This window comes from Pipistrellus hanaki (genome assembly GCF_964339955.1).
Source record: "Pipistrellus hanaki genome assembly, chromosome: 21".
Lineage (NCBI taxonomy): Eukaryota > Metazoa > Chordata > Mammalia > Chiroptera > Vespertilionidae > Pipistrellus > Pipistrellus hanaki.
The window spans coordinates 5,533,761-5,555,888 of NC_140523.1; the positions used below are offsets into that span (position 1 = coordinate 5,533,761).

Here is a 22,128-nt window from a genome sequence, read left to right on the forward strand (position 1 = left end):
GTGGCGTTAGAAGAAGTTTAAGGTTAAAAAACGTGGCTCTCCAAAGACATTTCAATCGTTGTCCTGTTAGTATTTGGCTCTGTGGACTAATGAGTTTGCGGACCGCGGCTATATAATAAAAGGCTAATATGCAAATTATCCCCTCGGGATTTCTACCGACCAGGAGTTTGAGCGCCTTCTATGGGGCGGAACAAAGAAAGGCCCCGGCTGGGCCCTGAACAAAGAAAGGCCCCGGCTGGGCCCTGATCATTGGCCAGGCCTAGGGACCCTACCTGTGCACAAATTTCATTCACTGGACCTCTAGTGAATAGCTAAATCTCTCTGGAAAGAGCGTTCGGTAGTTACACTTGTAGGAGTCAACCTTAGAATAATACATGATGCAAAGATTTATGTCTGAAGACATTTATTTGTAAAAATTGCCATTTAAGTACCCATCAATACAAAATAGTTGAATTATGAGATATCCACATGCCAGGATATTGTGCAACCAAAAATCACTGATGAAAAGTGATTGATAAACCTTTTTTTTTTTATTTTATTGATTTTTCACAGAGAGGAAGAGAGAGGGATAGAGAGTTAGAAACATTGATGAGAGAGAATCATCGATCAGCTGCCTCTTGCACACACCCCACCGGGGATGTGCCCGCAACCAAGGTACATGCCCTTGGCTGGAATCGAACCTAGTTCCTTTGGCTCTATCCACTGAGCCAAACCGGTCCTGGCTGATAAACCTTTTTGAGACAGTTCCCTGGCTTTGTGAAATGGGGATCATATTCACTGAATGGAATTGTGGTTATTAAAGGGGATCACTGGTCTAGAAAGTTCCTGGCCCTTTAGCAGTGTTCCCTGTCCTTTAGGGCACTTTTTCCTACATCCGGGGAATATTGCCTCCAAAGATCAGTTCCCAGGCTCGCTGCTCAGAGGAACTAGGAAAGCAAGGCACCAGCCCTTTCTAGTAACGGGCTCCGGCCACACCCAGCTGCTGTGGGAGGGAAGCGTTTATGGGCAGCGCATGGGCAGCGCATGGGCAGTCGGCTCGCTGATGCACTTGGAATCAAACCTGCAGGGAGCCCTGGTTGGCATCTCAGTTGGTTAGAGCTTAGCCCCCATATGCCAGGGCGTGGTTGGATCTCTGTTTAGGGCACACACAAGAAGCTACCAATGAATGCACAGCTATGAATGAATCCACGTTTCTCTAGCTCTCAATAAATATAAATAAAAAACCACTCTGGTCGGTGGCTCAGTTCGTTAGAGCTTGCGTGATACACCAAAAGGTTGTGGGTGGGTTCCATTCACGGTCAGGGCACAGCCTAGAATGCAGGTTTGATCCCCTGTCCGGTGCCCTATTTGAGCTGTTTCCCTTCTCTCTAAAAATCAATTTATTATTTTTCTTTTTAAAATATATTTCTTTATTGATTTCAGAGGAAGGGAGAGGGAGAGAGAGGCGGAAACATCAATGATGAGAGAGAATCACTGACCAGCTGCCTCCTGCACATCCCCCACTGGGGATCGAGCCTGCAACTCAGGCATGCGCCCCTGGCTGGAATCGAACCCGCGACCCCTAAGTCCACTGGCTGACGCTCTGTCTATACACTGAGCCAAACCAGCCAGGGCAAAAAATCAATTTATTTTTAATTCAATCTTTGTGGTTGAAAGTATTGCATTTGTCCCCTTTAAAAATCAATTTTAAAAAATATCCTGTGGTGAGGATTAAACAAAAAAAATTCAAAACAAAACCGCCCCAGGTTTGGGGCGGGGCCGGCTACTTCAGAGCGCCCCCAGTGGCCGAGCGAGGAAAAAGCGTCCCGCCCTCGGGCGTGGCCGATCGCGCTGGAGGAGGCGAACCCAAGCTCCGCATCCCTGCAGCTCTCGCGACACTCCGCTGGGGGCGTGGGGGCGGGTTTTCGCGAGGAGCGACAGGCCGGAGCACCAATCGCAGGCCCGTTCCCGCCACGGTGCTTGGTTTGAAATCCCGCGGGTGCCTAACGGCTCGCGAAGTTGGCAGATCCCGTGCGAGCCGGTGTCTGGAGCGGGTCGCGGCGCTCGGTTCCGGGTGGAGTCGGTCGGGGAACCTCGCCTTCCGTCCGGTGACCGGGAGACTTCCATCATGAGGAGAAGGTGCGGGCTGTGGGGGGGAGTCGGGGACGCCCGTCCCGGGTGCGGGGCCGGTGGGGGGCCTTCAGAGGGTGTCACCTCGGCCCGCGCTCGGGTGAGGCCGGGGCGCGGCGGGGCAGGGCCGGCGGCGGCGGGCGACGGGCGGGGAGCGGCCCCGGCGGGGCGGAGGCCACCCCGGACCCGGACGCCCGTGTTGTCTCCGTTCCTCGGGCTCCGTTTCGTCGGACTTGAACGGAAAGGGAGCTTGGGGGTCCCCGCAAGTGAAGGAAACTCCGTGTGGGGTTCCCCTTCCGGTCGTTTTAACGACTCGGCGCCGGGGGAGGAGGCCCGGCTGGGGGTCGGGACCCTCCGCGTCACCCCGTCATGGACCAGCCTGTGACTTGGGGCCGGAGGGGAACGTGGCTTCTCGCCTTTTAAGATAAAGGTACCCCGCCCTCGCCGGTTTGGCTGGGCGGATAGTAGGGCGTCGGCCTGGGCACTGGTCCCGGGTTCGATTCCCCGGCCAAGGGCACCTGCTGGGGTGCGGGCTGGATCCCTCCCCAGTGCGGGGCGTGCAGGAGGCAGCCGGTCAGTGATGGTCTGTCTTCATGGATGTTTCTCTCTTTCTCCCTCTCCCTTCCTCTCTGAAATTATATATATAATTTTAAATTTATATATATATATGAATAAAAATATATGTAACTTTTTAAATTAGCCTTATCGATGTCTTCTTATTGAAGTGTGTGTGTGTGTGTGTGTGTGTGTGTGTGTATATATATATATATATATATATATATATAAAACTTTTTAAAATTAGCCTTATCCATGTCTTATTACTTCAATAAGAAGACATGGATAAGGCTAATTTTAAAAGTTTTATATATATATATTTCATAAGACATGGATAAGGCTAATTTAAAAAGGTATATGTGTGTGTATATATGTATATATATATATATATATATATATATATATTTCAATAAGACATGCATAAGGCTAATTTAGAAAGGTGGACTTTAAAATGCATAAATAAATAAAATGAAAGTTACACGATAATTTGATATTAAAGTAAGCCGGTCCCCTCCTTGGGGCTCCGAGCCCGATGTTCTGGGCGCTGGCTGTGCTCCCAGGGGATGTCCCATGGGTTGTGGGCGGAGGGGGGGGGGGGGGGCGGCGCGGTCCGGGCCTCAGCGCCCAGCCCCGCAGGCCACTCCGGGCACCGCCTGGCACCCAGCGCCTGGCACCCAGCGCGGCAGTGGCTGCAGGGGCCCGGGAGGGGGGGCTGCTCTCCTTTGGTCTCGCTTCCCAGCCACGCCTCTCACCCAGGTGCGACCGTTCACCTGCTCTCCCGTTCACCTGCTCTCCCGCGAGCTGACCTCCCACTTGGCCGCCTCTGCCCCTGCAGCGGGGATACTGCTCCCTGGGCTCCTGCTGTGGGTGTGTGTGGGGGATGAGGGGGTGTTCCTTCTTTCCCGGCTTCCCACTGGGGTCTTCAAACTACGGCCCGCGGGCCACATGCGGCCCGCAGAGGAGTCTGATCCGGCCCGCCAGGTTTTTTGGGCAGTGAGCGCAGCCGAGGTGTTACAGTAGGAATTAGTAGTTCATATAGTCCGGCCCTCCAGCTCTCTGAGGGACCGTGATCTGGCCCCCACTTTAAAAAGTTTGAGGACCCCTGCTTGAAGGGGCCTGCGAGGCCTCCCCCAGCCTTGAAGGGGCCAGAGCCCCATCTCTCTGACCAGCGGCAGCAGCAGGTGTGGCCAATGGATGGGGCTGGTCGGCCCCGATGCCCCAAACCACCTGCTTCTCACCAGGTGCTGCTCACACCCTCTCTCCTTCCTCCCCTGCCTCCCTGGGCTGGGCAGCCCCCTATGAACATAGGGGTGTGTATGTCCTTTCTGATTTGTGTTTCTAATTTTTGGGGATACATTCCTAGAAGTGGAATTACTGGGTCACACGGGAGTTCCGTCTTGAATTGTTTTAAGGAAGTCCGTACTGTTTTCCCACAAGTGGCCGCGCCAGTCTGCATGCCCACCACAGTGCACCAGGCTTCCTTTTTCTCCGCATCCTCGCCAGCACCTGGCGTTTGTTTGCTGATAGCCGTTTTGACAGGTGTCATTTCATTGTCATTTTGATTTGCCTCTCTCAGATGATTAGTGACTTCGAGCATGTTTGCATATGTCTCTTGGCCTTCTGTATGTCCTCTTTTGCAAAGTGTCTAAGTTCTTTGCCCATATTTTTATCAGGTTGTTAATCTTTCAAGTTGTATGAGTTCCCTATAAATATTGGAGATTAAACCCTTATCGGATATAACATTGGCAAAAGTGTTCTCCCCTCGCCGTAGGCTTTCTTGTTGTTTTGTTGATGGTTTCTTTGCTGTGCAGAAGCGTTTTATTTTGATGTAGTCCCATTTGTTTATTTTCTCCTTAGTTTCCCTTGCCTTAGGAGCTGTATGTAAAGTTATTGCTACGACATATGTCTGAATGCCTATGGATTCTTCTAAGGTTTTTATGGTTTCCTGATTTACATTTAAGTCCTTTATTTACATTTAAGTCCTTTATGTATTTTGAGTTTATTTTTGTGTATGGTGTAAGTTAGTGATCTAGTTTCAATTTTTTTTTCTTTTTTTTTTTGCATGTGTCCAATTTTCCCAACTTCATTTATGGAAGAGACTTATCTTTTTAAAAATATATATATTTTATTGATTTTTTTTACAGAGAGGAAGGAAGAGGGATAGAGAGTTAGAAACATCCATGAGAGAGAAATATTGATCAGCTAGCTGCCTCCTGCACACACTCTACTAGGGATGTGCTGGCAACCAAGGTTCATGCCCTAGATCGGAATCGAACCTGGGGCCCGTGAGTCCGGAGGCTAACGCTCTATCCACTGAGCTAAACCTGTTAGGGCAAGGAAGAGACTATCTTGCCTCCATTGAATGCTCCTTTGTCAAATAATAATTGAGTGTAATGGCTTTGGTCGGTTTCTGGGTTCTCTGATGTGTTCCATTTGGTCTATATGTCTGTTCTTGTGCCAGTACCAGGCAGTTTTGAAAACAGTGACTTTGTAAGATAGCTTAATATCTGGTATTGAGATTCCTCCAACTTTGTTCTGTCTCAGGATTGCTTCGGCTAGTCAGGGTATTTTTTTATTCCAGATGAACTTTTGGAGAGTTGGTTCTAGATCTGTGAAATATTGCATTGGTATCTTGTGGGAACCCTTTCACGTCCCGCGTGGTTTAGGGTTCAGGGTTCAGGGTCACGGTTTGCGTTCTGAAGGAGGCCGCACACAAATGAGAGAAACTAGAAATGTATTATTTTGGGGATTTAGGGTCAGATGGAAGCCCAAGAGAGGACTACATCCCTACAACCCACTCTGGCCTTGCCATCCCTTTTATTAAGATTATGGGATACACCCATAGCCTTTAGGCAGGCAATTCCAATGATAGTCAATCAGTAAGAATTTACACAGGACTCTGCTTCGGCTACAAATGTCTCAGCTAAACAGTGACCTTTCAGAGCTTCCAAGATTAACCAGCTTTCCCGTTCCTTGTCCACTCCTTTCTGCTAGTGGGACAATGCTCAGTTTCCAACATATCTTAATGGGGATTGCACTGAATTTATAGGTTGCTTTGGGTAGCAATAACATTTTAATGACGTTGATTCTACCAACCCATGAACACTTTATAATCTTCCATTTGTTTATGTCTTCCTCTATCTTTTTTTAACGTCCTATAGTTTTCCAAAAACAGTTCTTTTACCTCCTTTGTTAAGTTTATTCTTGGGTATCTTAATTTTTTTGTTTCAACGGTAAATGGGACTTAAAAAATTTTTTTTTTTTAGTTTCCCTTCCTGTGATTTCATTATTGGTGTGTAAAAAAGCCATAGAGTTCTGGGTGTTAATTTTGTATCCTGCTACATTGCTGAATTCATTTATTTAAGTCTAGTAATTTTTTGATGGAGTCTTTGGGGTTTTCTATGTACAATGTCATGTCATCTGCGATTAATGACAGTTTTACTTCTTTTCCAACTCGGATTCCTTTTATTTCTTCTTCTTATCTGATCGCTATGTCTAGCACTTCCAATATAATGTCAAACAGGAGTGGGGATCTCTTCTTGTTCCTGTTCTAGAGGGAATGGTTTTAGTTTTTGCCCATTGAGTATGATGTTGGCTGTAAATTTGTCATATATGGCCTTTATCGTGTTGCTCTATGCTCCCTGTGTTCCCACTTTGCTGAAATGGGTGTTGGATTTTGCCGAATGCTTTTTCTGCATCTATTGACATGATCATGTGATTTTTGTCTTTCAATTTGTTTATGTGATGCATCACGTTTATTGATTTGCAAATATTGTACCAGCCTTGCACCCTTGGAATAAATCCCACTTGATCATGGTGTATGACCTTAATATATTGCTGGATGCGATTTGCTAATGTTTTGTTAAGGATTTTAGCATTAGAGATATTGGCCGTAATTCTTTCTTTGGAGTGTCTTTATCTGGTTTTGAAATTAGGATAATGCTGGCCTCATAAAAAGAGTTTGGAGTGTTCCTTCTTCCTCTTGGATTTTCTGAAATAGTTTGAGGAGTATAAGTGTTAGTTCTTTGAATGTTTGGTAAAACTTCCCCCATGAAGCTGTCCGGACCTGGGCTTTTGTTTGGTGGAGTTTTTTGATTTCTGCTTCTATTTCCTCAGTTGTTACTGGCCTATTCAGGGTTTTTTTATTCTTCATGATTGAGTTTTGGAAGATTGTATTTTTGTCCACATTGTCCACCCTGTTGGCATATAGTTGTTCATAGTGTTTGCTTATAGTCCTTTGGATTTCTGTGGGTCAGTGGTTACTTCTCCACTTCATTTTCTGATTTTATTTATTTGGGTCCTCTCTTTCTGTTTCTTGATGAGGCTGGCTAATGGTTTATCCTTTCAAAGAACCAGCCCTTGGTTTCATGGATTTTTATTTTTAGTCTCTTTGGTACTTATTTCTGCTCGAATCTTTACTATTTCCTTCCTTCTACTTGCTCTGGGCTTTTCTTATTATTCTCTTTCTATTCTTTAAGTTGTAGGGTTAAATAGTTTATTGCCTGTTTGTTTGTTTTGAGGAATTCCTGTAGTGCTATGAACTTCCCTCAGAGGGCTGCTTTTGCTGTGGCCCAGAGAGTTGGAGTTGTTATGTGTTCCATTTTCATTTGTTTTTAGGAAGTTTTTTACTTTTTCTTGATCTCATTGGTAACCATTCATTGTTTAATAAACATGCTGTTTAGTCTCCATGTTTTAGATGCTTTGAGGCGTTTTTACTGTAGTTGATTTTATTCTACTGTGATACCATCTTGAACTTATAGAGGCTTGTTTTGTGTTCTAACATGAGGTCAATCTTTGTGAATGATCCATGTGCTCTTGAGAAGAATGTATATTCTGCTGCATTGGGATGAAATGTTCTATAAATGTCAATTAAATCCATCTGATGCAGTGTGTCATTTAGAGTCGCTGTTTTCTTGTCAAGTTTTTGTCTGGAAGATCTATCCAGTGAAGTCAGAAGGGTGTTAAAAGTCTCCTACTATGACTGTATTGTTGTCAATTTCTCCGTTAAAGTCCTCTAGAAGTTGTTTTTTTTTTTTTTAATATATATATATTTAGGCGCGCCTCCATTGGGTGCATATGTATTTACCAGGGTTATATCCTCTTGTTGGATGGATCCCTTTAGTATTATGTAGTGACCTTTGTTGTCTCTTTATTTTAAAGTGATGGCCTTTATTTTAAAGTCTATTTTGTCAGATATGAGTATTGCTACTCCAGCTTTTCTTTCTTTTCCATTTGCATGGAAACAAATTTCCTATCCCTTCACTCTCATCCTGCGAGTGTCTTTTGTTTCGAGGTATGTCTCTTGGAGACAGCATATAGTTGTGTCATGTTTTTGTATCTACTCAGCTACCCTACACCTTTTGATTGGAGCATGTAATCCGTTTACACTTAGGTTTATTTTTGAGAGGTACTTACTTATTGTTGCTTTAATTCTGTATGGCTAGGTTTCTCTCTGTGTTCTCATTACAGCAATCCTTCCAGCATTTCTTGTAATGCTGGCTTGGTGGTGATGAACTCCTTTAACCTTTTTTTGTCTGGGAAGTTCTTTATTTGACTGTCTATTTTGAATGATAGCCTTGCTGGGTATAGTAATCTTGGTCTCAGATCCTTGCTTTCCCTTATGTTGAGTACTTCATGCCATTTCCTTCTGGCCTATTGAGTTTCTGGTGAGTTTGTGTGTTTGGTGTCAGCCTTATGGGAACTCCTTTGTAGGTAACAGTTTTCTCTTGCTGCCTTTTAGATGCTCTTGTCTTTACTTTTTGGATTTGAATTATGATGTGTCTGGGCGTGCGCCTGTTTGGGTTCTTCTTGTTTAGGGTTCTCTGTGCCTCCTGCACTAATGTGACTTTTTCCTTTACCAGGTTAGGCAGGTTTTCTGCCATTATTCCTTCAAACACCTTCTCTCTGTCTGTCTCCCTTTCTGCCTCTTCTGGCATGCCTGCTATTCTAATATTGTTACATTTCATTGTCCCACAGCTCCCTTAAGCTCTCCTGTTTTCTTCTTCTTGGTTCTCTGATTGAGTAATATTTTCAACTCTGTCTTCTAATTCACTCATTTGATCCTCAGCTTCCCCTAATCTGCTGTATATTCCTTCCAATGTGTTCTTTATTTGTTATGTTAATCTTTATCTCAAACTGTACTTTTTTCATTGTTACTGCCAGTATATCTTTTTTCATGCTGTTGAGCATTTTTACCATCATTATTCTGAACTCTGATTCAGATAAATTTCTTATCTCTGCTTCATTTATCTCTTCTTCTGGAGAATTCTCTTTCTTTTGGGGGTTGTTTCTTTGTCTCCATGTGGCTTTCTGCTTGGGGTTTGTGCCTATGTATTAGATAGATCCTAAGCATGTCAAACTCAAAGGCTAACGCAGGGGTCTTCAAACTACGGCCCGCGGGCCACATGCAGCCCCCAGGGGAGTCTGATCCTGCCCGCCAGGTTTTTTGGGCAGTGAGCGCAGCCAAGGTGTTACAGTAGGGATTAGTAGTTCATATAGTCCGGCCCTCCAGCTCTCTGAGGGACCGTGATCTGGCCCCCATTTTAAAAAGTTTGAGGACCCCTGGGCTAACGGGTCAAATGAGGCATGCAACCTGTGGGCTGAGAGTTTGACATGCTTGCTCTGCACCTCAGTCTCTAGTGCAGGACAGTCCCCCTCCTCCCCCCTGAGAGAGAGAATGGAGAGGAGGAGGGAGGGAGAAAAACACTGATGTGAAAGAGAAACACCACTTGATTGCCTCCCAGTCACACACCCTGACCAGGGCCAGGGATCCAGCCTTCAACCGAGGTATACATACTGTACCCTTGCCTGGGAATAAAGGGGAATTGAACCCGAGGCTCTTTGGTCTGTGATGCAATGCTCTAACCACCGAGCAAACCAGCCAGGGCGGTAAATAGTTCTCTTAGTGTGTCAGAGGTGGTGGCTCACGCAGCTGGTCTCCCGTTTGCTTTCCAGTGAGGTGATTGCCGAGGATTCCATACTGTGTCTCCAGAAAGCCCTGAGCCACCTTCGGGAGATATGGGAACTGATCGGGATTCCCGAGGACCAGCGGCTACAGAGGACTCAGGTGGTGCACAAGCATATCAAGGTGAGCTTCGTGCTGGTGCCTTTGCGGGAGGACATGATTGGTGTTTTGGTGTTACTTGTTGTTTGGGGTTTCCCCCCCCCCCCTTAGTTCCAGATTTTATGGGGCTGTCTTCTCTCTGGTAGGACCTCCTGGACATGATGATTGCCGAAGAGGAGAGTCTGAAGGCGAGGCTCATCAAAAGCATCGGCAACTGTCAGAAGGAGCTGGCCGTCCTGTGCAGCGAGCTGCGTGTGGAGCCATTTCAGGTACACGCGCCTGGGCTCCCGTCTGGGTCTGAGATGGAGGCAGGAGCTTTGCCTTGGGGCTCAGTGGCGGGTTTCTGGATCAGGGTGGTCCTGGGCTGAGAGGGGAAATGTGCCGCCTAGCCAACCAGTTCCAGCAGTCATTTTTTATTTGTTTATTTATTTTTTATTGATTTCAGAGAGGAAGGAAGAGGGAGAGAGAGAAACACCCGTGATGAGAGAGAATCACGGATCGGCTGCGTCCTGCAAGTCCCCCACTGGGGATCGAGCCCACAACCTGGTCATGTGCCCTTGATCAGAATGGAACCTGGGACCTTTCGGTTCCCAGGCCGACGCTCTAGCCACTGAGCCAAACCAGCTAGGGCCCAGCAGTCGTTTTTACTGGCATAAAGAGCTGCCCCGTTGAGAGATGAAGCAGCTAATTTCTTTTTTTTGAGTGTTTGTTTCTTAAAGCTGGGGACCGCAGAACAAGGAAGGGCCTAGGATAGAATAGGAGAGAGTCTCATGGGAGCTGCTTTGGGAAGTTAGAGAAAAGGGGGCCATGGAGACAGGTGCAGGGTGTTGGCCCAGGACAAGACCCTGCCCATCGCTCCCCTGATTGCAAGTCTCCTGGGCACTCAGAGTCCGGAGATGCCCCCTGAGGGGCAGCTTGTCAGAGGTGAATCCGCTATGAGTGTTGGCAGTACTTTAGTCTAAAACACTTCCTCTTGCTATCAATCTGTGAGGCATATACTACAACTCTTTATTTTATTTTATTTTTTTAATATATTTTATTGATTTTTTCACAGAGAGGAAGAGAGAGGGGCAGAGAGTCAGAAACATCGATGAGAGAGAGTCATCCATCAGCTGCCTCTTGCACACCCCCTCCCGGGGATGTGCCCGCAACCAAGGTACATGCCTTGACCGGAATCAAACCCGGGACCCTTCAGTCCACAGGCTGATGCTCTATCCTCTGAGCCACACCAGTTTCGGCTCAACTTTTTATTTTTAACTCTCAGGAAAAGTTAGGCAGAGATGATCCTGTGCCATGGACTGATTTATTTGTAAGTCGTCCTACTCTTCCTTTGAGGAAATGCACTTGGAGCTTGTAACAATGGTACATCTTCTCCTGCAGGAGGAAGGCGAGCCAACCATCTTGCAGCTAGAAAAAGACCTGCGCACTCAGGTGGAGCTGATGCGCAAACAGAAGAAGGACAGGAAGCGGGAACTGAAGCAGCTTACGGAACAGGATCAGGAGCTGTGCGAAGTGCTCTGCACGCCGCCCTATGACATCGACGGCGACGCTGTTCCCAGCCTGGAGGAGCTGAACCGGTTCAGACAGCATCTGGCCGCTCTGAGGGAGACCAAGGTACCCCCCTCGCCTCCATCCTTCCTAAAAGTCCGTTTGACGTCCCTGTGGGCGTCCTCTGATCATTCGATTTCACAGGCGTCTCGGCGTGAGGAGTTTGTCGCCATCAAAAGACAGATCATACTGTGTATGGAAGAGTTAGATCACACCCCGGACACAAGCTTCGAGAGAGACGTGGTGTGCGAAGACGAAGATGCCTTTTGTCTGTCTTTGGAAAACATCGCGGCGCTACAGACGTTGCTGCAGCAGGTAATGGTATTCGGAACATGGCTGCAATCTCATCTCCGTCGTGTCCAGCAATTTGGGAAAAAAAGGGACAGTTTTCCCCCTGCAGTGTATTTTAGGACCCAGTGTAGGTTAAGAGAATGAGGGAGGGAGAATGAAGATAGTATATGATATACAAACATGATTTTTTATTATTTTATTATTTATTTATTTATTTTTAAATTAAATTATTATCTGTGTACATATTTTAACATTGACCCCTCCCCCCATGCATACAAACATGATTTTTTAAAGCAAAAAATATATATGTAGCTCTAAGAATATGAAATTGAAATGGTGGACGAAATAATAGTCATTGAATTAGTGTTTAATTGAAAAAAATGTTTAATCTTTATTGTTGAGATTATTACAGGTGTCCCTCTTTTTTCCCCCTATTACCCCCCTCTACTAGAAAAAATTTTTTATTTCAAAATTTGCATCCTAATTCTTGGGGTGTGAGATCCTGCTGTAAATGACAGACTTACAGTTTGTGTTCAGAAGTCATGAAAACACCTCTTCACAGTCTTATAACAGTACTTACCCTGCATGGGGTCCAGATAGTGCTTTCTGGGAGGCCAGAGGGCTGGCCCCGGCTGCTGCCTTCGCGGAAACCACTGTCTCTCCTCCCACAGCTGGAAGTGCGGAAATCACAGAACGAAGAAGTGTGTGAGGGGCTGCGGGCTCAGATCCGGGAGCTGTGGGACAGGCTGCAAATTCCCGAAGAAGAGAGAGAAGCTGTTGAGGCCATGGCCATGACTGGGTCGAAGGCCAAAGTTAAGAAAGCGGTAGGAAACCCATAGGGTGTGGGTCCGTAGTCTCTGCAGGCATTTTTATGTGTGATCTCATGTCTTTATCAATGTCTGCCTTGAACAAGTCTTTTTGTTGTTGTTAATCCTCACCCGAGGCTATTTTCTCCATTGATTTTTAGAGAGTAGAAGGGAGGGAGAGAAACATTGATGTGATAGAGACATGAATTAGTTGCCTTCACATGCACCCTGACAGACTGGGGATCAAACCAGCAACCCAGGCACCTGCTTTTGACCAGGAATCAAATCTGAGACCCTTCGGTGCACAGGCTAACACTCTAACCACTAAACACACTGGCCAGGGCAAGCAAGTCTATTTTAAAGCAAGCATCAGAAAAAGGTGGCAGTAACCCACTTATCTTTTATCTTCCTGTACCTTTCTTAGGTTTCTGGCTCCTTTGATAGCATTGTGAGAGTGTCCACTTACCCCTGTGATTTTGTGCAGTAATTTTTTTTAAAAAGGAAAATTTTGCCCTGGCCAGATTGGCTCAGTAGATGGAGCGTCGGCCTGCGAACCAAAGGGTCCCGGTTCGATTCTGGTCAAGAGCATGCACCTTGGTTGTAGGCTCCTCCCCGGCCCGGGCCTCATCAGGGCTCATGCAGGAGGCAACCCAATCGATGTTTCTCTCCCATCGATGATTCTCTCTGACTCTCCCTCTTCCTTTCACTCTCCCTAAAAAAAAAAAAAAGGATGGAAAAGATCCTTGGCCCTAACCAGTTTGGCTCTGTGGATAGAGGGTCGGCCTGCTGACTGAAGGGTCCCAGGTTCAATTCCAGTCAAGGGCACATGCCGTGGTTTCAGGCTCAATCCCCATTAGGAGGTGTGCAGGAGGCAGCCAGTCAATAATTCTCACTCATCATTGATGTTTCTGTCTCTCGCTCCCTCTCTCTTTCTCTCTGAAATCAATAAAAATATATTTAAAAAAAAATACCCTTGGGTGAGGATTAACAAAAATAAATAAATAAAAATGGAAAATTTTTGCAAAGCTCTGAATGTAATGTAGAACAAGCACCTTGACCAGATATCTGGGTTTCAGCTGCAATTGGAAGTGGATCGCTTGGAGGAACTGAAAATGCAAAACATGAAGAAAGTGATTGAGGCGATACGAGTGGAGCTGGCCAAGTACTGGGACCAGTGTTTCTACAGCCAGGAGCAGAGGCAGGCGTTCGCCGCGTACTATGACGGTCAGTGCCGGAGCGCTGGCCTTCATATTTACATACACTTGTAAAGTGCAGGTGTCACCAGGAAGTTTCCTCTGCTGAGCAGATAAAACTGCCTTCTCAAGCCTTTCCCCATGAGTTGCCATTCCTGCATCAGTGAGCACTTGCAGATGCTTCTGGGTAATAAGGGATGTCTTGATCTCTGAAGCAGCTTATCACTGTAGCCTGTGGTTGTGACACTCAGGTTTATCAGCGCTTGGTGTATGCCAGGTGCAGTGGCAAACTCTTAGCAATAATATCTCAATCTCATGTCAAGAGATGAGGACACAGAGGTGCATAAATGTTGAGCAACTTGAAGCAGAGGCACAGCGGGTAAAGGGCAGAGCTCACATTTAAGGCCACCGAGTCTGACCCCGGAGCCCACAGAATTCTAGTCTGACCTGAACTGAGTGTAAAGATGAGTTACCTACTAAATCCCACATTGGGGACATGTTCTGTGACCCACACCACTCCTGAGCAGGGTGGAAACGAAAGGTATGAAAGAAAGCTAAGACAAGGCAAGAGATGACACAGAGGTTTGCAAATCTTAGTCATTGTAGTCCCCACGTTAGGTCCTTACTCCGTGGTCCCTCCAGGCTCATGGTGACAAACCCGATTTTTATTATCCACTGTATACTTATTTATGGAGCATTTTTACTATAGTGAAGAATAATCTAGTTCCAGTTTAGGGGATGAGGGGTTAGAAAGTAAGATGCTAAACGCTAGAGGGATTTTTGAAACCTCCTGGGCTTCTGTCTTGCAGAGGACTACACAGAAGGTCTGCTCCAGGCCCACGACGCGGAGGTGGTGCGGCTGAGAAACTACTTCGAGGTCCACAGAGAGCTCTTCGAAGGCGTGCAGAAGTGGGAGGAAAGCTGGAGGCTTTTCTTGGAGTTTGAGGTACTGCCCTCACTTCCCTGTTTTCCTCAGGACAATGACGTATTAAAGCATGTCCTTGCCCTGGCCGGTTTGGCTCAGTGGATAGAGCATCGGCCTGCGGACCTAGGGAAGATCCCTTAGGGAAACGTGTGTTTTTTTATAGACGCGTGAGGCCTGTGGGGAAGGTCTGCCACTTGCGTCTACAGATGCTTATGGCGTACCATGGGTTAATAATCTACATCCGGGTCTGACAGCAAGGAGTCCTAGCAGCAGTGATGGGTCCCAGGGTTTACTCTGATTCCAATGTATTCCCACAGAGAAAAGCCTCTGATCCCAGTCGGTTTACAAATCGCGGAGGAAATCTTCTGAAGGAGGAGAAGCAGCGAGCCAGGCTCCAAAAAACACTCCCGAAGGTAACGGTGGCAATGGTTCGGTGCTTGGCTACAAAATACCGCACTTCTTGTGGATTCTTCGCTTTGAATCATTTGCCCCAAGCTTCTCTTTCAAAGGATAAGGAACACTGGCTGTATGTCAGTCCGTTCAGCCGATAACACAGAGCAAGCTCTTTATCTGAGCAAGTTCTGTGGGCTCAAGTGTCTTCCCTATCTTAATAACAATAATAACACAATAATAATAATAATAATAGTATTTACTGAACGAAGGGCCAGGAATGATTTCCCAGTGCTCCCCCTTTTTGCAGATGAGGAAACGGGGCGCTGGGAACTTGAGTAGCTTGCCCACTTTTCCCGGCTCGCAGGAGGCAGGTCCCAGCCTGCCCCAGAGGGTGCTGCCCTCACTGCACGCCGTCCCTCACTTTCAGCACCAGAACCCGCGGCAGCGCCGGGCCTGTGTGTGGGGAACAGGCCATCCCTCGCCTCTGATTTCAGCTGCTCTGACATGTCCCCACGTGGGCCCGGCTCCCCGAGCCAGCCTGGTGCTCTGGAGAAGGAGTGATCGTTTTTAGGGGGAAATGATTTCCTTCAGGTTTGAAGTGAATAACACGTGCTTGGCTCTGACCGGTGTGGCTCAGTGGATAGAGCGCCGGCCTGCGGACTGAAAGGTTCCGGTCAAGGGCATGTACCTTAGTTGCGGGCACATCCCCAGTGGGGAGTGTTCAGGAAGCAGCTGATCAATGATTCATAGATGTTTCTAACTTTTCCTCTCCATTCCTCTCTGTAAAAAAAAAATAAAATAGCCCTAACCAGTTTGGCCTAGTGGATAAAGAGTCAACCTGCGGACTAAAAGGTCCCAGGTTTGATTCCAGTCAAGGGCATGTACCTTGGTTGCAGGCACATCCCCAGTGGGGAGTGTGCAAGAGGCAGCTGATCGATGTTTCTCTCTCATCGATGTTTCTAACTCTCTATCCCTCTCCCTCTCCCTTCCTCTCTGTAAAAAATCAATAAAATATATTAAAAAAATAAAATAACACGTGCTTGTGTCTGGTCTCAGCTGGAAGAGGAATTGAAGGCCCAGATTGAAATGTGGGAACAGGAACACTCGACGGCATTTGAGGTCCACGGGCAGAAATTCATGGAGTACGTGGCTGAGCAGTGGGAGATGCATCGGTTAGAGAAGGAGCGCGCCAAGCAGGAGCGGGTACGGGAGCCCCGTTTGGGGAGAGGGAAGGGGGGTCTGTGAGCGGCCCGGACCTGCCCCCCCAGATGTGTCACTGTCGCTCTGACCGTCACAGCAACTGAAGAACAAGAAGCAGACGGAGACGGAGATGCTGTACGGCAGCACGCCCAGGACACCCAACAAGCGGCGCGGGATGACGCCCACCACCCCGGGCAAAGTGCGCAGGGTAAGGGGCTCCCCGCCACTGGTGGTGGGGCGGGTGGAGGGCGGGCCACGCTGGCTCCTGCCATCTCTCCGGCAGATTGTGCTGCAGGGATGGGGAGGGTCTTTGGAGACTTTCCGTTGAGTCCATTTGAGATTTACAATATATAAAAAACATTTTAATTTTTTATTACTTTTTTTAAAAATCTGTTTTACTGATTTTTTTACAGAGAAGAAGGGAGAGGGATAGAGAGCTAGAAACATCAATGAGAGAGAAACATCCATCAGCTGCCTCCTGCACACCCCCTACTGGGGATGTGCCCGCAACCAAGGTACATGCCCTTGACCGGGATCGAACCCGGGACCCTTCAGTCTGCAGTCCGATGCTCTATCCACTGAGCCAAACCCATTTCGGCCCATAATTTCTTTCATTTAGCGTAATTTGGAGAGATTGATCATGGTGTCGCATGCATCAGAAAGTCATACTTCCTGTTGTTGAGCAGTATCTACTGTATGACTTCACCGTGTTGGCCTATCTATCCGCCTATCCGTGAATATTTTGGCTTGTTTCTGGTTGTTTGCTATTGCAGACAAAGCTGCTATAAATATTTATGTCTGAGTCTCTGTATGGAGCTGTGCTTTCCTTTCTCCTGGGCTGGGTCATATGATAGGTGTCTGTCTAATTTTAGAAACAGGTGGTTATGCCATTTTATAGTTCCATGTACTATACATAAATAGGCCTTGAACACTTTTCACAAGTTTCTTCAAAGCTCTTTATGGAAACGCATCTTTGTTAGTGTGCTGCCCAGGCTCCTTTCTCTGAGTCGGGGTGGATGGCTGAGCATGTTACCTGAATGAGTAACCTCTCTGTTCTCTCAGCTGAACACCACCACCATGTCCAATGCCACAGCCAACAGCAGCATCCGGCCTGCCTTTGGGGGAACCATCTACCGCTCCCCCGTGTCTCGACTCCCGCCTTCTGGCAGCAAGGTTAGTGCGTTCTGCGTACAGACCCGTCCCCAGCACCAGCCCAGCCTGCTTATCCGGGACCCTGCCTGCTGGATCCGGTTTCTCAGACCCCGGACTCAGTTATCACTGAGATGCTGCAGGTGGCAGCTGCAAGCTGGTTCATCTAGAACCGAATGAGAGAAAGAAGAGCGTGGCCAGGCTGACCCCCCTGGTGTCACGGGGGAGCCCTGGGCTGGGGGGCTCACAGGCTCAGGTCAGAGCCAGGGCTTCCGTGGCTGCTGAGCACGGGCCCTGCACATGGGTATCAGCCCTGACACGGGGCCAGTAGGCAGTCAGGTCCCCTTCTTAAGGAGCACGTGGGGAGTCTGTGCTGCAGTGTGTTTTACAGATGATGCCCAAGATAGGTGTTCTGAAAATCATTAGGAGTTTTTTGTGTGTGTTTGTGTGTGTGTGTTTTTAAATATATATTTTATTGATTTTTTACAGAGAGGAAGAGAGAGGGATAGAGAGTTAGAAACATCGACGAGAGAGAATCATCGATCAGCTGCCTCTTACACACCCCTTACTGGGGATGTGCCTGCAACCTAGGCACATGCCCTTGACTGGAATCGAACCCGGGACCTTTCAGTCTGCAGGCCGACGCTCTACCACTGAGCCAAGTAGTTGGGGCAGGACTTTTTTTATTGTTTGTTTTTTACATCAGAAGTGCTGTATCGGATTACCGACACATGAGTGATATTAAGATGGTATAGTGAGTGTGTGAGTGTGTCTGTGAGTGTGTGTGGGTGGCCGTTATAAGAGTACTATACCGATCGCTCCTTTCCCCGCAGCCAGTCCTCACTGCCACCTGCTCAGGGAAGAAGAACCCCCGTGCTGGTCGGTACGGAGCCGACAAGGAGAACATGGAGCTCAACGGCAGCCTGCTGAGCGGTGGGTACCCCGGCTCGGCCCCCCTCCAGCACAACTCCAGCATTAGCTCTGTTGCCAGCACCTATTCTGAGTTTGCGGTAATTGACCTTTTCTCGTATCTGCCAGTCTCTGGGAGCACACAGATGGGGCAGTGGGTGTCTCCCCACGGGGCCCAGGCTCTTAGCTGGGACAGCGTTTTGGAGGCTGAGAATCCCTTTCCCGCCTTGACCGTGGCCTGGGGTGGGCCGGTTCCAGGAGGGCGCGTAGGAAGTTGACAGCAGCAAGCAGACATGTAACCTGGATCCTTCTGCTTAAGAAATACCACTCCCTGGCTGCAGGAGGCGACCCTTCGCATCCCTGCCCTGGTGCTCTCTTGGTGGAGTTCTTGGTAACTGTCTTAATTCTCTGTCCTTAGAAGGATCCGTCCCTCTCTGACAGCTCCACTGGTGGGCTTCAGGTCTGTATGGCAACCTCTGCATGTCCCGCGTCCCTTTCTCAAGCCGGTCTGTCATCTGCTGGCTTCACTCCGATCTGGGCTCGGGGCTACACTAACCAGTGAGCGTCAGCTCTGCAGCCACAGGCCTTTTTACAAAGGAGGCAGGCGTTCCCGAGGCAGACGGCGTAACCAGCCCCCGCTCATTCCTGCTCCCTAACCTGCCGATTAACAAGAAACCTCGTGCAGACGGAATTGGATTCTCAGCCCCCCGTAGAGTCAGGCGTAGTTTTTGTATCGCGTTACAACAGGAAGCTTTCGCCGTCCCCATGGTGACGCCAGAGGCCCCCACGTGCTGGAAGGAACAGCAGCCCGTGGCCTGGGAGGGGAGCCCCAGCTGTGTGCTGCTTAGAACGAGGTGCTCGGCCTACGTGATGTTCTCCTGGAGCATGTGCCTTACTAACCTCCGGCTGGTGCCCCCTCTGTCCGCTCTGGGCTGGCCCACGCCATTTCCTCGCCTTTGCCTGTTCCTATCCCAGTGAGCTGCTAAAGGGAGAGTCATTTCCCAGAATGCTCTTCGGCTCCTGTGGCCTCCATATTTGCCAGCACTTCCCTGCAGTGCCCTTTCCAGAAGGGGTGTGCCCTCTTCTCTCAGTGTCTTCCTGCTGAGAGGATGGGGCTGCCCTCCCTTCGGGGTTACGGGCTCAGGTGCCCGCTCGCTTCCTGCTGGGCGATGGAGAATGGCCCTGTTGTCCATGGCTACAGCTCACTCTGAGCCCTGGAGTTAGCTTCCTGTTCTGGCACTTCTTTCAAGTCACATGATGGCTGTGGTTCTCCCTGGGTGCGCTCTGGCTGGCTGAATTCTGGGGTCTCTCTTGGGCTTGCTCAGTCAAGCCCCATGTCACCCACTCGGAGCGCACCTGTCCCTGCTTCCTGTGGTCAGGCCTCAGGAGGTGCGTGTGGTTTTGGTGGCTGTGAGTGAGGGCAGCACTGCAGCCAGCAGACTAACCTCTACTAACTCCTGACCTTGTCAAGGTCCTCTGTGCTCTCTCCTCCTCTGTACCATGTGCTCCAGCATGAGATCAGATCACCAGGTTACACGGCCCTCAGCCCCAGGGATTGGTAGATATGTGGTCTGGCCCTGGTTTTATAAAGGCCTCAGGCGCCAGAGCTTGTTGCCAACCCAGCTCAGCAACTCCGAGGGATCCCTCTTCCGTGGGGTTTAACAGGTGGACTGGCTGCGGGGAGGGTCACATGCTTAGCCTGTGACTAATAGAACGGCGCTCAGAGTGCTCCCGTCCGTTCCTAACAGCCTGTGCTCTCACCTGGGCAGAGAAGCGGCCCTCGGGCCTCACGCTGACACCTAACCAAGCTGACGAGGGCGGGCATGCATGAAAGATATTGCCACTGACGGTGCTTATTTTCCCACAGCGAGAACTTTCAAAGGCCTCCAAATCTGACGCTACGTCCCGAATCCTCAATTCCACCAACATCCATCCCTAAGACGCCCTGACCAGCCAGCCGGGGCTTCCTGTGCCTAGCCTGGCGGCTCTCCTTCCTCTCCCGCTGGGCGTGCTGGAAACCCTGGCCGGCCCGCTACCACGGCCTGGCTTAGGGCTTGAAGCCCATCACGGCCTGGCGGGCCCTTAGACACTTTGTTGGGGATCTAGAAGTTTGCACATGTCAGTCCTGGGGCGCTGTACCCAGTGGGGCCCCATCCCGAGCTACTTACTACCCTACTGGTCACTACGATTCTCGCCGAAGCACTATTATTTATTCCTGCCCCCCCGCAGCCGCTGTCAGAGCACTAAATGGTTCTCGGGCGTCCAGGGTGGCGCGGGCTGCCCGCGGGGGCCTGCTGTCTTAGTCTGTGTATACTTGTCCTCTTGTGAAATATATATTTTTAACAATAAAGCAATGTGTGTGCTGCAAGATTACAAAAACGGTAGGTTGTGTTTTCCAAATTCCCCAAATAAGGTTTTCGTCGCTTTGGTCTGGAAAGCGGACGTCTCTACCTCTCCTCGGAGATTTCTTTTTGTGATACGGAGTGTTCTGTGCATGTGCAAGTGAAGAGCATCTCTTCATCTGGTAAAAAGGACTTAAAAATGTTTTCTGTTTTTATTGGGGGGGGGCGCGAGAAGGGATTGATAGAGAAACATCAATTTGTGGTTCCACCTATTTGTGTAATTTTTTTAAAAATATATTTTATTGATTTTCTACAGAGAGGAAGGGAGAGAGATAGAGAGCAAGAAATGTCGATGAGAGAGAAACATTGACCAGCTGCCTCTCATGCACACCCCCCACCGGGAATGTGCCCGCAACCAGTGTACGTGCCCCTGGCCGGAATCAAACCCAGGACCTTTCAGTCCGCAGACCGACACTCTACCGCTGAGCTAAACCAGTTTCAGCTTTCTTTTTTTTTTTTTTTTTTAATATATCTTATTGATTTTTTACAGAGAAGAAGGGAGAGGGATAGAGAGTTAGAAACAACGATGGGAGAGAAATGTCGATCAGCTGCCTCCTGTACACCCCCCACTGGGGATGTGCCCGCAATCAAGGTACATGCCCTTGACCGGAATCGGACCCTTCAGTCGGCAGGCCAACGCTTTATCCACTGAGCCACACCGGTTTTGGCTATTTGTGCATTCTTGTATGTGCCCCCACTGGGGATTGAGCCAGCCACGTTGGTGTATTGGGATGATTGAAGCTGCAACCAATGGGGCTACCTGGCCAGGGCTGGTCAAAAAAGGATTGTGAGAGAAAAAAAGCCTAAGTCTTGAGGTATAAAAGGATGAGTTAACGTTAGGAAACTTGTAGTTTCACCGGTATTTGGCATAAACAGGACTACCGGTAGGTTTTATAGGGTGAAGCTGTGTGGCTTTTTTATTTTAAAAGAAATGAAAAGTATAGGTTTAGTTTTAATGTGTTATTTTTAAATCATTTGTCTGTTTCAGTTGTATTTGACATTGAGCATTGTTAGTTACAGGTGTCCAGTAGAGTGGTGAGCCATCTCTGTAACTTCGGAAGTGATCCCCGAAGAGGCGCAGTGGCGACCTGGGATTAGTGGGTTCTTACAGAAGCTATAGAAGTGGGCAGAAGCCAGAGCGGCGGGGGGCAGACTAGGAAAAAAGAACAAATAATGGTGCAGTGAGGCCTATCCTGGCAAAGGAAGGCAGGTCTGTGTTGCTGGTGGGAATGTAAGATGCTGCAGAAAACCGTGTGTGTGTGTGTGTGTGTGTGTGTGCGCGTGCACCTATCCGTGTTGTGGGGTGACATGTTTATACCGTTAGGCCTCTCAGTGCAGGAGGTGAGTGTGCAAGAGGTACAGCGGCCACCTTGGGGGTCAGAGGGAACCGTGAGTGTGAGCCTGTGTACATGTGTGTCTGTCATTGGCCTGCACATTCAACTTACCCACCAAGTCAACAGGCACCTGCTGACCCCAGAATCCGTCATCTGAAGATCCGCACACAGTCCCTGCCGTCCGGCTCAGACCAGCAGGAGCGCCCCCAGGCGGTGGTGAGTGCTGCGCGGAAAATGGCGCCTGCGTGGGG

At 48.6% G+C, this 22,128-nt stretch overlaps 2 protein-coding genes across 6 annotated transcripts in view; one reads left to right on the forward strand and one right to left on the reverse strand.

The window, feature by feature from the left end:
* Positions 1-22,128, reverse strand: part of RCCD1 (RCC1 domain containing 1) — a 62,163-nt gene that overhangs the window by 9,973 nt on the left and 30,062 nt on the right. The window lies entirely within an intron of this gene.
* On the forward strand, positions 1,970-20,520 carry PRC1 (protein regulator of cytokinesis 1). 5 transcript variants are annotated; one of them, XM_084869133.1, is made up of 15 exons: positions 1,970-2,118; positions 9,619-9,751; positions 9,874-9,996; positions 11,108-11,341; positions 11,420-11,590; positions 12,238-12,390; positions 13,449-13,596; positions 14,375-14,511; positions 14,808-14,903; positions 15,940-16,086; positions 16,181-16,291; positions 17,146-17,256; positions 18,066-18,242; positions 18,560-18,601; positions 20,009-20,520. In XM_084869133.1, exons 1-15 carry the CDS (start codon positions 2,108-2,110, stop codon positions 20,078-20,080), a joined length of 1,866 nt encoding a protein of 621 aa, XP_084725259.1. In that variant the 5' UTR covers positions 1,970-2,107; the 3' UTR covers positions 20,081-20,520. The 5 variants fall into 5 exon arrangements, with proteins under 5 accessions (XP_084725259.1, XP_084725260.1, XP_084725258.1 ...); XM_084869136.1 differs by having other exon boundaries at positions 1,971-2,118; positions 18,066-18,165; XM_084869134.1 differs by lacking the exon at positions 18,560-18,601.